Source organism: Bufo bufo, chromosome 2, assembly GCF_905171765.1.
Source record: "Bufo bufo chromosome 2, aBufBuf1.1, whole genome shotgun sequence".
NCBI classification, from domain to species: Eukaryota; Metazoa; Chordata; class Amphibia; order Anura; family Bufonidae; genus Bufo; species Bufo bufo.
In genome coordinates, this window is record NC_053390.1 from 216,304,505 (window position 1) to 216,319,164 (window position 14,660).

The 14,660-nt window shown below is 44.0% G+C and overlaps 1 protein-coding gene across 6 annotated transcripts in view; it reads right to left on the reverse strand.

Annotated features, from left to right (window-relative positions):
• The window catches only part of PITPNM2 (phosphatidylinositol transfer protein membrane associated 2), a 395,602-nt gene that overhangs the window by 9,261 nt on the left and 371,681 nt on the right, over nt 1-14,660 (reverse strand). For all 6 annotated transcript variants that reach the window (XM_040416185.1, XM_040416186.1, XM_040416187.1 and 3 more), the window contains 5 exons: nt 12,289-12,405; nt 11,746-11,862; nt 6,047-6,195; nt 4,435-4,584; nt 4,168-4,351 (listed from right to left, as the gene is read on the reverse strand). In XM_040416185.1, coding sequence (XP_040272119.1) covers nt 4,168-4,351; nt 4,435-4,584; nt 6,047-6,195; nt 11,746-11,862; nt 12,289-12,405 — 717 coding nt within the window. The remainder of the gene's footprint in view (nt 1-4,167; nt 4,352-4,434; nt 4,585-6,046; nt 6,196-11,745; nt 11,863-12,288; nt 12,406-14,660) is intronic.

Genomic DNA, 14,660 nt, shown 5'->3' on the forward strand with positions numbered 1-14,660 from the left:
GGATTTGCGGACCCATTGAAGTGAATGGGTCCGCATCCATGATGCGGAATTCACACGGAACTGTGGCCGTGTATTGCGGCCCGCGATTTGCGGGCCGCAATACGGCCACGGATCACACACGTTCGTGTGAACTCGGCCTTACCCCTCCAATAAAGAAATGAATACCCAGAAAAAAAAAGTTCAAAATTACACACATTTAAAATATAAAAAGTATCATCAGCAGCAGGCATATATAAAAATCCAGAAACAAAACTGATGGTCCTAATAATACAGCATCAACAATACCCTCTCCCTATAACAACATAAATACACATCCATATACGGTACAAACCCCATATGCACTGTGTTACCTGCACCATAAATACATAATGGCAAAATAGTGTCCACATACTTACCCTTTCTCTGGTATATAACTGTGGACACTACGTTTTGCCATTATGTATTTATAATGGGGGTGGCCTGCCGATAACATGGTGCATATGGGGTTTGTATATGGATGTGTATTTATGTTGTTATAGGGAGAGGGTATTGTTGATGCTATATTATTAGAGCCATCAGTTTTGTCCCCGGATATCTATGCTGATGATGATACTTTTTTATATATTGATTGTGTGTAATTTTGAACTAATAAAGTGTTACATTTTTATATACTTAAATTCTGTGTATTAATTTATTTTTGGAGGGGTATGTAATTTATACTATACACAGTTTTGGAGCCATATTTTTTTTGATTATCGATTCTTCTAAAACACCTGTAAAAACTCCACTAAAACCACCACCAAATTATAAATCTGCCAACAAAACGGCCTGATTTCAGCTACTAATTATGCTAATGTATTTTTCCGCTCTGGATTTTGCTGTGTGAACATACCCTCACAGTGGCTACTTTGCCAGTGGAGAGTTCACATGCCAGTTATTTCGATCAGTTATTGTGAGCCAAAACCAGTAGTGAAGTCTACACTGAGATCAGGTGTAATGGAAAGAAGTTCTGTGTTTTTGACCTGCACCTGGTTTGGGCTCACAATAAGAGCTCGTTCACACAAACGTCTGTAGCCCGTTGCCTTATTGCGGACCACATTTGCGGATCCGCATCACGGATGCGGACCCATTCACTTCAATCGGTCCACAAATCCGGAGATACAGAACAGAACACTACGGAGTGCTTCCTGGGGTTCCGTTCCGTGCCTCCGCACCGCAAAAAGATAGAACATGCTCTATCTTTTTGCAGAACGGAGGGATTGCAGACCCATTCAAGTGAATGGGTCCACGATCCCCATGCGGCTGCCCAACGGACGGTGTCCGTGCATTGCGGACCGCCACAGCACAGGCTTCACACGTTCATGTGAACGAGCCCTAGCTGATAGAAATAACCGATCAAATAACTGTAGTGTGAACTCTGCCTTAGGCCTCATGCACACGACCGTATGTATTTTGCGATCCACAAAAAATACGGATGACGTCCGTGTGCATTCCGGATTTTGCAGAACAGAACAGCTGGCCCCTGATAGAACAGTACTATCCTTGTCCGTAATACGGACAATAATAGGACATGTTAAATTTTTTGGCGAAACGGAAATACGTACATACGGAAACGGAATGCACACTGAGTAACTTCCGTTTTTTTGCAGAACCATTGAAATGAATGGTTCCATTTACGGTCCGCAAAAAAAAAAACTAGCGACACGGAAAGAAAATATGTTCGTGTGCATGAGGCCTTAGGGTGCTGGCACACAATGCAGTTCTGCCATGCATTCAGGATGCAGTTTTCAATGTAGCTAGTTTAGCAGCCTCGTTAAAACCCTGGTGTTCTGCATAGTGGGAATGATTTAAGTCATTTCAGCTAGCTACAATAAAAAACTGCATCCTGAATGCATGTCAAAACAGCGCTGTGTGCCAGCACCCTTAGGCCTCTTTCACACGAGCATGGCGGATTGTGTCCAGATGCGTTCAGTGAAACTCGCACCACTTTGCAAGTAAGTTCAGTCAGTTTTGTCTGCGATTGCGTTCCGTTTTTTCCACGCGGATACAATACATTTTGATACGTTTTTCACGCGCGTGATAAAAAACCAGAAGGTTTATAAACAACATCTCTTAGCAACCATCAGTGAAAAACAGAATCCATAACGCAATTTACCTTTTACCACCAAACAAAGTGTGAACGAATTTCATAAACGGAAATTTGCTCATCTCTAATTAACAGCAGAAAGTGGATGGATCACATCACTGCTGCCATCTTGTGAAGCAGCGCCAGAAGATTGGAGTGTTCAAACAGGCCACAAATGGGGGACCAAGGGGGCCTTCTGCAGCATGCCTTATAGGGCCACCCCTTTAATGTCAACTTAATGCAAAATAAAGTTTAAGAGCATCTAAAATGATATAGTCACAGGAGTGAACCATAACCTAGGACCACTGGCTATAATCACACATTTTGCTTTAAAGAGGATCTGTCACCTCTCCTGACATGTTTTATTTAGTAACTACTTGCATTCCCCATGTAATAACAATGCTGGTGCATCTATTCGTATAAGGCCTCATGCACACGGCCGTGTTCAGCGGCAGAGGGCGGTCCGTGGTAACCCGGCCGGGATTCCTTCTGACAGCAGGAGCGCACGGCATCATTGGTTGCTATGACGCCGTGCGCTTCATGCCGCCGCTGCTGTACAGTGATACACTGGTATGATCAATACCAGTGTATCACTGTACAGCAGCGGCGGCATGAAGCGCACGGCGTCATAGCAACCAATGACGCCGTGCGCTCCTGCTGTCAGAAGGAATCCCGGCAGGGTTACCACGGACCGCTCTCGGCCGCGGAACAGGGCCGTGTGCATGAGGCCTAACTCTATGTTTTGCCATTCCTCTATTGTTCCTGCTAGAAGCTACAGTATACATGACTTGCATGCAGTTTGCAACATAGGTCCATCTGAGTGTTACTACTTGGGGGGGGGCCTCTGCACAGTTGATTCTATACAATCAGTGCTGACACACACACAACTGGTAACACCCAGTTGGAACTTTATTGCAGGCAATTAATTCATAAACTTCTAGTAGGAATAATAAAGGAATGGCATAATAGTTTTGCGAAAAAATGCTACAATATTGTTATTAATTGGAGAATGCGAGTAGTTACTAAAACAGAAATATCAGAGGAGGCTACTAGTCCTTTTGAAAGGGGTTACTCATCTTCTTGGGGGTATTTTGGCAGACTCCCCCTCATAGCTTGACCTGCGGAGGAAAACATACTTTCCTCCACCCCCCCCCCCCCATCACTATGTTCCAGCTTCTTCGCTTCCCCGCCGCATAGCTCAGGTCTCTAGCTGTCAACATTTGGTTTGACATTGGACGGTGACCTGTCCCCCTTGTGTCATATTAGTTGGTCACGTGATGCAAGGGGGCAGGTCACTGCTGCTGCTAGTCATTGGCTGCAGCGGTGTCAAACCAGACCAGAGTGTGGGACTGACTGCTGCAGCAGTGGTGGGGGAATAAAGGAGTGGGGAGCAGGTAGGTTTGTTTCCCTCTGCACGCCCAGCCATGAGGTCTGCTGAAAGACCCCCAGAAGATGAGCAACCACCTTAAGTGATCAAATGAAGCCAATGGTAGCTTGGCAACAAACTTATGATTATGTAAATGTTTTTAGGGTACTTTCGCACTAGCGTCGCTGGATTCCGGCACTCTGTATGCAAACTGATACCATTTGTAGACGGATCCAGATGCGGATCCGGCTCACAAATGTATTGCATTACCGGATCCGTCTCTCCGGTTATCATCTGGAAAAACGGATCCGGTATTTATATTTTTCACATTTTTAAAGGTCTGCGCAGACTGCAAAACCGGATCCGTTTTTCTGGAACACTTAGGTCCGGATCCGCCATTAATGCATTTTAATGTAAAGGTTCCGGAATTTTGGACGGAGAAAATACTGCTGCGGTATTTTCTCCGTCCAAAAACCGTACAATGACTAAACTGAAGACATCCTGATGTATACTGAACGGATTGCTCTCCATTCAGAATGCATTAGGATAAAACTGATCATTTTTTTTTTCCAGTATTGAGCCCCTAGGATGGAACTCAATGCCGGAAAAGAAAAACGCTAGTGTGAAAGTACCTTTAGCCTTTGCATTCCATTGACATGTTTCATGTACATGATTAATTTAATTTAATGGCTCTTACATCTTGAATCAGGCTTTTCAGAAAGTTTGCTTTATGTCGCAGAGGATCGTGGACCAATCCATCGCAAAAAGACACTATACCATGCGGGAAGTTGTGCTGTGCAAGCCATGCTACCACTCTTTGCTTCTGCATGTCAGGTCTGCCTGTCACATAAATAATGAGGTAGCCAAGATCCTGCCAGTGCCTAGAAGGACATGAAGCAGGTGTTAGAAGTGTTCTGGATGCACATGATGGCTAGCAGACTAATTACTGAGGAATGACGCAGACCTCACTACATCTACTGCGCCCGCTCTGACTTTGGGGTCACTGCCCATAATGGAAACACTGGCAGCAAAAGATCCATCAATGCTGAACACTACAAATTCAGTTCCTTTTGGTAAAACATGGAGGTAGCTGTCAGTGAATGTATGGTCTCCCCTAAAAAGAAAAGAAGAAACATTTCAGCTAAGCCATTACACTATTTGACAGATAAACATGATTAAAAGTGTCTCGGATTATTTTTTGCTGCGGCAATTGCAATAATACAGATACACTTGTGTATGTAATTGACACATGGAACTGGAGTTCTGGGGGGCTGTAAACGGCAGGGGCGGATTGGTCATAGACCTTACAGGGAAGTTTCCCTGTGGGCCAATTGAGCCCTCCTCACTGCCGGCCAGTGGAAGTTTCTGGGGATTTGTTTTGTGATTGACTGTGGTATTAGGCTCTGTTGGGGAGGTATAATGTGCCACAATATGGTATTGCTGGCCCTGCCTACTTGTGTTAGCCTTGCCTTCCATCAATTTGGACCCCACTACAAAACGGGGCCACTTTTAGTATTTTTTCCAGGTAAACGGCTTTTGCTATGTAGACTGACTGGACAATGGTGCCTCCTGGACCTGTTTGTCAACAGCTCTCCTATAATTAAACATTTAAAGGTACTCTAAAACTTTAGACTATCTTCAATCTATTTCTTGAATAATTAAACATAATGCATCATTCCTGGCAACCAACCATACCATTTGATGCTGGGGAGAAGGTTACTGAAGTGCTCTTCTATGGGATGAGGAGAAACTGTCTGCCGATGTGATCACTATTTTACTGCAGATATCTCTGTCTCAGAAAGCTTAAAGGGAGTCTGTCACCACATTTGAGCATATTAGACTGATCAAATAGCGTTATATGTGCCACCCAGAACTTAAAAACTGTACCTTTGTTGTATCTAAGGAGTTTTCTTTCAGCCAAAAATGAACTTTTAATATTCTGTAAATGCGCCCTCTCAAGTGCCCAGGGCGGCGTCTCAATTGTCCGAGCCCCAGGCAGCACCACCTCAACGGCTCATAACCCCGCCCTCCGTATGCCTCTGCCCGCCCGTTTACTCTCCTCCTCTCTCCTTTTCCACTGCGGCTGCGTGGTTAAATTCGTAGCGCAGTGGAAAAGGAGAGAGGAGGAGAGTAAACGGGCGGGCAGAGGCACACGGAGAGCGGGGTTATGAGCCGTTGAGGAGGTGCTGCCTGGGGCTCGGACGATTGAGACGCCACCCTGGGCACTTGAGAGGGCGCATTTACAGAATCTTAAAAGTTCATTTTTGGCTGAAAGAAAACTCCATTAGATACAACAAAGGTACAGTTTTTAAGTTCTGGGTGGCACATATAACGCTATTTGATCAGTCTAATATGCTCAAATGTGGTGACAGACTCCTTTTAAGACTTGCGTCTACGTGGCGACTTTGACAAGCCCTTAAAGAGGAGTTTTATTCATCTGATTTTTCAGCTATAATAGGATATTTCATTATAAACATTACACAGCACATAATGTTTTCTTCAATGGCTACATTATCTATTTGAATGTTTTCTCAGAACATTAAAATAAATAAGATATATTCAGTATATCACAATACCTGACAACCATTTTAAGAGGATATACCCCAACTCCAAGTCTTTTATTTTCCGGGATCACATAAGAGATCCTACCGCTGCTGTTAGTTATTTCAGTATCAAAGTAAACCCATTCCCCAGAAGGTGGTTGAGTCATAATATGAATGTCCACCTAGAATAAAAGATCACACAATAAGCATATGACGACTAATCATCCATGATGCCTTTCAGGGCTGCTGACTGCAAAGTGGGATCATACAATGGATCATATGTGACTCTGGATTTTTTAAATTTTAGTTTTCAATTTGGTGTACTCAATTTATTTACGTAAAAATTACATAATAATTGTATTCCCAGATTGCCCTACAGCCTAACAAATATAGGAGATCTCCCAAAGAGCATTCATATGTGTTTATACTGCGCTCACTGACCTCAATGGGAGCTGTATAAATATGTATGCAGTATGCTCCCCCTTGTGGCAGCTGCAGGCATCGAGAATTTTATTAATTTCAGTGTACTACCTAACCTTTTTTTTTAAATGATGCACTAAAAATTATTTTGGTAATAAATATATTTAAATATATATATATATATATATATACACACACACACTGAACAAAAATATAAACGCAACACTTTCGGTTTTGCTCCCATTTTGCATGAGCTGAACTCAAAGATCTAAAACATTTTCTACATACACAAAAGACCCGTTACTCTCAAATATTGTTCACAAATCTGTCTAAATCTGTGTTAGTGAGCACTTCTCTGTTCCCGAGATAATCCATCCCACCTCACAGGTGTGGCATATCAAGGTGCTGGCGAGTTTTGGGGGGGGGGGGGTTGGGTCAGAAAACCAGTCAGTGTCTGGTGTGGCCACCATTTGCCTCATGCAGTGCAACACATCTCCGTCGCATAGAGTTGATCAGGTTGTTGATTGTGGCCTGTGGAATGTTGGTCCACTCCTCTTCAATAGCTGTGTGAAGTTGCAGGATGTTGGCAGGAACTGGAACACACTGTCGTATACGCCGATCCAGAGCACCCCAAACATGCTCAATGGGTGACATGTCCGCTGAGTATGCTGGCCATGCAAGAACTGGGATGTTTTCATCTTCCAGGAATTGTGTACAGATAGATCCTTGCAATATGGGGCTCTGCATTATTATGCTGCAACATGAGGTGATGGTCGTGGATGAATGGCACAACAATGGGCTTCAGGATCTCGTCACGGTATCTCTGTGCATTCAAAATGCCATCAATAAAATGCACCTGTGTTCGTTGTCCATAATATACGACTGCCCATACCATATCCCCACCGCCACCAAGGGCCACTCGATCCACAATGTTGACATCAGAAAACCGCTCACCGACACGACGTCACACACGTTGTCTGCCATCTGCCCTGAACAGTGAAAACCAGGACTCATCCGTGAACACAACACCTCTCCAACGTGCCAGACGCCATCGAATGTGAGCATTTGCCCACTCAAGTTGGTTACGACGATGAACTGCAGTCAGGCCCAGACCCCGATGAGGACGACGAGCATGCAGATGATCTTCCCTGAGACGGTTTCTGACAGTTTGTGCAGAAATTCTTTGCTTATGCAAACCGATTGTTGCTGCAGCTGTCCAGGTGGCTGGTCTCAGACGATCATGGAGGTGAACCTGCTGGATGTGGAGGTCCTGGGCTGGTGTGGTTACACGTGGTCTGCGGTTGTGAGGCCTGTGGATGTACTGCCAAATTCTCTGAAACGCCTTTGGAGGCGGCTTATGGTAGAGAAATGAACATCCATTGCACGGGCAACAGCTCTGGTAGACATTCCTGCAGTCAGCATGCTAATTGCACGCTCCCTCAAAACGTTGTGAAATCTGTGGCATTGTGCTGTGTGATCAAACTGCACATTTCAGAGTGTCCTAAGGCACACCTGTGCAATATTCCTGCTGTCTAATCAGCACCTTGATATGCCACACCTGTGAGGTGGGATGGATTATCTCTGCAAAGGAGAAGTGCTCACTAAGGCCTCATGCACACGACCGTATTTTTTTGCGGTCCGCAAAAACGGGTTCCGTTTTTCCGTGATCCGTGACCCACGGACATGAAAAAAAAGTCGTTTTGGTGTCCGCCTGGCCATGCGGAGCCAAACGGATCCGTCCTGAATTACAATGCAAGTCAATGGGGACGGATCCGTTTGACGTTGACACAATATGGTGCAATTTCAAACGGATCCGTCCCCCATTGACTTTCAATGTAAAGTCAGGAGTTAATATACCATAGGATCGGAGTTTTCTCCAATCCGATGGTATATTTTAACTTGAAGCGTCCCCATCACCATGGGAACGCCTCTATGTTAGAATATACTGTCGGATATGAGTTAGATCGTGAAACTCAAATCCGACAGTATATTCTAACACAGAGACGTTCCCATGGTGATGGGGACGCTTCAGGTTAGAATATAGGCAGCAGGGGGCAGACCCCCCCCCCCCCCCCCCTGTTTTTAACTCATTGGTGGCTAGTGCGGCCGGCCCCCCCTCCCCCCTGTAGTTAACTCTTTGTTGTCCAGTGCGGCCGGCCCCCCTCCCTCCCCTGTAGTTAACTCATTGGTGGCCAGTGGGCCCCCCCCTCCCTCCCCTGTAGTTAACTCGTTGGTGGCCAGTGGGCCCTCCCTCCCCCTCCTAATTAAAATCTCCCCCCCTATCATTGGTGGCAGCGGAGAGTACCGATCGGAGTCCCAGTTTAATCGCTGGGGCTCCGATCGGTAACCATGGCAACCAGGACGCTACTGCAGTCCCGGTTGCCATGGTTACTTAGCAATTTGTAGAAGCATTATACTTACCTGCGATGTCTGTGTCCGGCCGGGAGCTCCTCCTACTGGTAAGTGACAGGTCTGTGCGGCGCATTGCTTAATGACCTGTCACTTACCAGTAGGAGGAGCTCCCGGCCGGACACAGACATCGCAGCTCACAGGTAAGTATAATGCTTCTACAAATTGCTAAGTAACCATGGCAACCGGGACTGCAGTAGCGTCCTGGTTGCCATGGTTACCGATCGGAGCCCCAGCGATTAAACTGGGACTCCGATCGGTACTCTCCGCTGCCACCAATGATAGGGGGGGAGATTTTAATTAGGAGGGGGAGGGAGGGGAGAGGGCCCACTGGCCACCAACGAGTTAACTGCAGGGGAGGGAGGGGGGGGCGGCCGCACTGGACAACAAAGAGTTAACTACAGGGGAGGGAGGGGGGGCCAGCCGCACTGGACAACAAAGAGTTAACTACAGGGGAGGGAGGGGGGCCAGCCGCACTGGACAACAAAGAGTTAACTACAGGGGAGGGGGGGGGGCCGGCCGCACTGGCCACCAATGTGTTAACTACGGGGGGGGGGGGGGGCTGCCCCCTGCTGCCTGGCAGCACCTGCCAGGCAGCAGGGGGCAGTCATGTACACAGTTCTTTTAGTATATTCTAACCTGAAGCGTCCCCATCACCATGGGAACGCCTCTGTGTTAGAATATACTGTCGGATCTGAGTTTTCACAAAGTGAAAACTCAGCTCTGAAAAAGCTTTTATGCAGACGGATCTTCGGATCCGTCTGTATGAAAGTAACCTACGGCCACGGATCACGGACACGGATGCCAATCTTGTGTGCATCCGTGTTCTTTCACGGACCCATTGACTTGAATGGGTCCGTGAACCGTTGTCCGTCAAAAAAATAGGACAGGTCATATTTTTTTGACGACAGGATACACGGATCACGGTCTCGGCTGCAAAACGGTGCATTTTCCGATTTTTCCACGGACCCATTGAAAGTCAATGGGTCCGCGAAAAAAAACGGCACAACGGCCACGGATGCACACAACGGTCGTGTGCATGAGGCCTAACACAGATTTGTGAACAATATTTGAGAGTAATTGGTCTTTTGTGTATGTAGAAAATGTTTCAGATCTTTGAGTTCAGCGCATGCAAAATGGGAGCAAAACTAAGAGTGTTGCGTTTATATTTTTGTGTATTTATATATATATATATATGATTTTATTATGATTTTAGCAAAACAGTCCTTCGAAGCTCGGGCTTTTCTATAGCACTTTTCACTGCAAGGTATACAGGATCGTACTCCACAGCTCTGGATGCGGTGTACAGATTGTCCTTCCTATAATATGAGCTGCAATGAGCACCGTAATGGCAGGAGCACATAACACTGCTTCTGGCTGTGCCCACTTAGCTGAAAGCTCTGCATAGCACATTGGCGCAGGATATCAGGAATTAGTGGAGTGAGGACAGGCACGAGCTCTGCATAGCACATTGCTGCTCCTACCTGTCCTCGTTCAGCTCAAGTCTGGCATAGAATATTGGTCTAGATCCACAAAATGGTAATCGGGTGTTTCTACAAAATAAGTAATACTGTAGTATTGTGATGGGGCAGACATAGGAGCTGTGCCTACATCATCTGGAGTGGCAGTCAGCTGTCATATCCATATGTTAATTGCAGCATATAAGTGGTTAGAAAGAGGGCTTGATATGATTCCCATCGACCATTGTGGGGTGCCAGTGTGTTGTCATGGTCCTAATAGTGACTCACGGGTTAACTTATTATTCTTAATACTTCTTAATATGCTGACAGGTATAATACAGTGCAATAGAAACATATAAAAGTAGTGCATTATGTGAGTGGTTAGGGTCATACATGTTCAAGTCCCCTACTGGGATTACAAAATAAAAGTTAAAAAAATGTGTAAAAATATATTTAAAAAAAACAAACAAAATGTTTTCATATTAAAAATGCACTCATGGTGAATTGCTGTTTCTATTCATCCTGACTCAAAAACACAAGTGTTTTTATTGTGCAAAGCTAGTAAAATATACAAAAACTATGTTAAAGGGCTTCTGTCACCCCACTAAAGTCTTTTTTTTTTTTTGGGCTAGTTAAATTACTTATCCTGCGATATATGAAAATATAATGCTGTTACTTACTTTTATTCAGCAGTTTCTTCTAAAAACAAACTTTTATATGTAAATTAGGTCTCTTCCAGCAAGTAGGGCGGCTACTTGCTGGTAGCAGCTGCAGAAAACCGCCCCCTCGTCGTGTTGATTGACAGGGCCAGCCGGGATCTCCTCCTCCGGCCAGCCCTGTCGGCATTTTAAAAATCGCACGCCTGTGTTCATTCTGCGCAGGCGCTCTGAGATGAGGAGGCTCGCCTCCTCAGCACTCCCTCAGTGCGCCTGCGCCGATGACAGAGACCTAATTTACATATTATAAAAGTTCGTTTTTAGAAGAAACTGCTGAATCAAAGTAAGTAACAGCATTATATTTTCATATATCGCAGGATAAGTAATTTAACTAGCCCAAAAAAAAAAAATGACTTTAGTGGGGTGACAGAAGCCCTTTAACGGTGCACGGTGAATGCAATAAAAACATAGCAAAACAAAAAAAATTTGCAAAAATGCCTAATTATTTTCCAATGTGTTTTTTTTTATATCAGCCTCACTGACACCCCACTGGCACGGGAAATTATATAGTGTACAGCTATAAGCAGAAGGCTCAATATACGGTCCTGAGGGTAGGCCGTCAACATCAAAATACTGGACAACCCATTTAAAGCCAAAATTAGCTGTGTCTTTAAGGGGCTAAACTTTTTCCCTCTGTAAGTAGTATTATTGTATTGAACAAATGTATAAACTGTTTACATATTTTGAGTATGTGAGACAGTTAAATTGATATGTCCATGGAACCAACCTTTTCCCCAGTGAGTGTGACCATGTCAAGGGGGCCATACATAAACCTTCCAGCGAGAGTCTGAGGCCCATCTTCATTGGCTACAGCATCATTAATTCTGTGGTTAGCAGCAACATTCTGAAAGGTAAAAGGAAGGTTAAAATAAAAGTATACAGGGGTGGTTCTACAATGTTAGTCGAGGTCAGGTGCCTGCTGCTGATCTATGTTTTTTACGATTTCATAGAAATATAAGACTTTCCTCGCGCTCCCCTTTTTCCTGCTGGAAAGCTCATAAAGCTGCACTGGCTTGGGCTCTTTCTCTGCTTGTCAACCAGGAAGGCAAAACAATCAAGCAAACAGAAAGGCGTTAGCCACACTGACTGGGTCCTCGAGATACTTGTAACTTACATTGCTCTGTGTTATAACAATGGAATTGGACTAGGTGACAACCTGGCTAGTGTGCATTTGTACGTCATATTACCATAGTAATTATAGGCGGGGTTGGAATACCATAAGGATTTAAATGGTCAAATATCATGTTAAAAATGTAAGAGTTTTAGTTACCCTTAGTTTCACGTGTGTTCGTTTCCTTAGCCACTTTTCCCTTGGTTTTGAGGGGCTGAACACAGAAACTTCTTTTCCAACCAATTCCAAGACACTTGCCGTTTCATGTCTCATGACCTGGAATTTACATACACATGACTGGTAATGTAGCTCATAATGCATTGTCTTACGCTATCCAACGGTATTTCCGATCTCTTTTTCTAAGAAGATGATCAGATAACATGGCTCTCTCTGTATACCTGGTTCTGTACAAAAAGACTGGCATTCGCTCCATGCAATGTAACGCTTTATTATCGCATCAGTGTAGATACGTGTGACGCATTTTGGCTCAGACGTGAGCCGTTTTCAAACACATATATATATGTTTAAAAAAGGCCCTTACACAAGAGGAATCGAGATGTCTTCCCTAGACGCAAGCACAGCATAAAGTGGAATGTGGTGCCGACTGGTATACAGAGTATGATCTGTATACTTGATGCCCATGCTCCTTCAGGTTGTAATGTATAAGATATAAAACTAAGCAGTTGTACACAAAATACAATAAATGGTTAAGGAATCTTGGGAAATGCAGTATTTACAGTGGACATACCACAACATAACCACTAGAAATAGGTAATGATATGTTAAAAACAAGGAGGAATCTAAAAAAAAAGTCTCAATTTATTAGATTTCTTTGTTATTATTTGTTTTGGGTTTTATTTTGCTAATCAGCATATAAAGTGTTTAAATAGTAGTTAATATTTTTTTTATTGGTGCTCTTTCTTCTGGTCCGCGGCTTGTTTAATTCATCCCCGTCATGGGCACGATCTTCTGCTCCGCTGCAGCCAATAACTGGCTTAAGCAGTTATGTCTCTCTTGTGGACACGTCACCACTGAAGCCAGTCATTGGCTGCAGCGAAGCAGATGATCATGCCCATGCTGGAGAGGATAACTATGTTATAAGGGGAAATAATACAATCCACAGAACACCGATCCCAAGCCCGAACTTCTGTGAAGAAGTTTGGGTTTGGGTACCAAACATGCGCGATTTTTCTCACGCGAGTGCAAAACGCATTACAATGTTTTGCACTCGCGCGGAAAAATCGCGGGTGTTCCCGTAACGCACCCGCACATTTTCCCACAACGCCCACGTGAAAGAGGCCTTACACGATGGTGAGAAAAAGCCAGATGTCTCCTTTTTACTACAGTAAATTTGTTATTACTTAGTTATTGGCCATCTATGAAGGAGTCAGAGCTGGAGCCGGAGTGTGATAAAATGCAGGAGTCACAACTTTACCTTACCGACTGGTTTTCACATGACATCAGTTTTGATAAATGTGAGCCTGTGTGTTTTACAGAAGTCACTGCTATATAAAGCAATGGTATTACCCACACCCCACTGATGATTTCTCTTACAGTCAATGAAGCAGTGTACAACTATAGTGAACAAATACACTTATGATCATACAAAATACAAGATAAATTAATTTGCAGATGTGGTATATGGCTATTAAACCTTTTACTGACAAGTAAATGTGGAATACATCAGGGCTTTAAACACTTGCAGTAGCTAGAATACAATATTTTATTATTAAGTTTTATTTTCTGTTTTTTCCCCCCCTGAAATTGCCATCAGAAAGAATACTCAGTCCGTTACGCTCTTCTTCCCCCTGTACAGCCTCTAGTGGGGCATACTGGAACTATTCTTCATGTTATCACTCTACTGTTACTGACCATGAAGCATATGTTCCCTATGATTTTTTACATTTAGGCAGTGGGTGCGTTGTTGTTTTTTCTGCTAAAGATCGAAATAATGAATAATTTCACATCTAATTACCTAATCAAATTATCATTATAGACTATGTGATATGAATTTTGCATTAAACAACACAGTTTAATGCAAATTTTCATGAAGGTGCCCATGAATATAAAATTCTTGGTAACATTTTCACAATCTGCCTATTTTTTACTTTTGGAAAATGTATGTGTATTGGCTAGAATGTGTTTTATTCATTTTTTTTTCATTTTAAAATTCAAGTTTTAGTTGTGTTTCTTAAAGAGGACCTTTCACCGATTATTACACTATGAACTAAGTATACAGATATATAGAGCGGCGCCCGGGGATCTCACTCCACTTACTATTATCCCCGGGCGCCGCTCCGTTCTCCTGCTATGCCCTCCGGTATCTCCGTTCACTAAGTTATGGTAGGCGGAGTCTGCCCTTGTTCTTCTGTAGTGCTGGCCAATCGCATTGCAGACCTCACAGCCTGGGAGAAAAGAACCTCCCAGGCTGTGAGCTCTGCGCTGCGATTGGCCAGCGCTAGAGCAGAACAAGTGCAGACTCCGCCTACCATAACTTAGGGACTGAAATCTCCGCCTACTATAACTTAGTG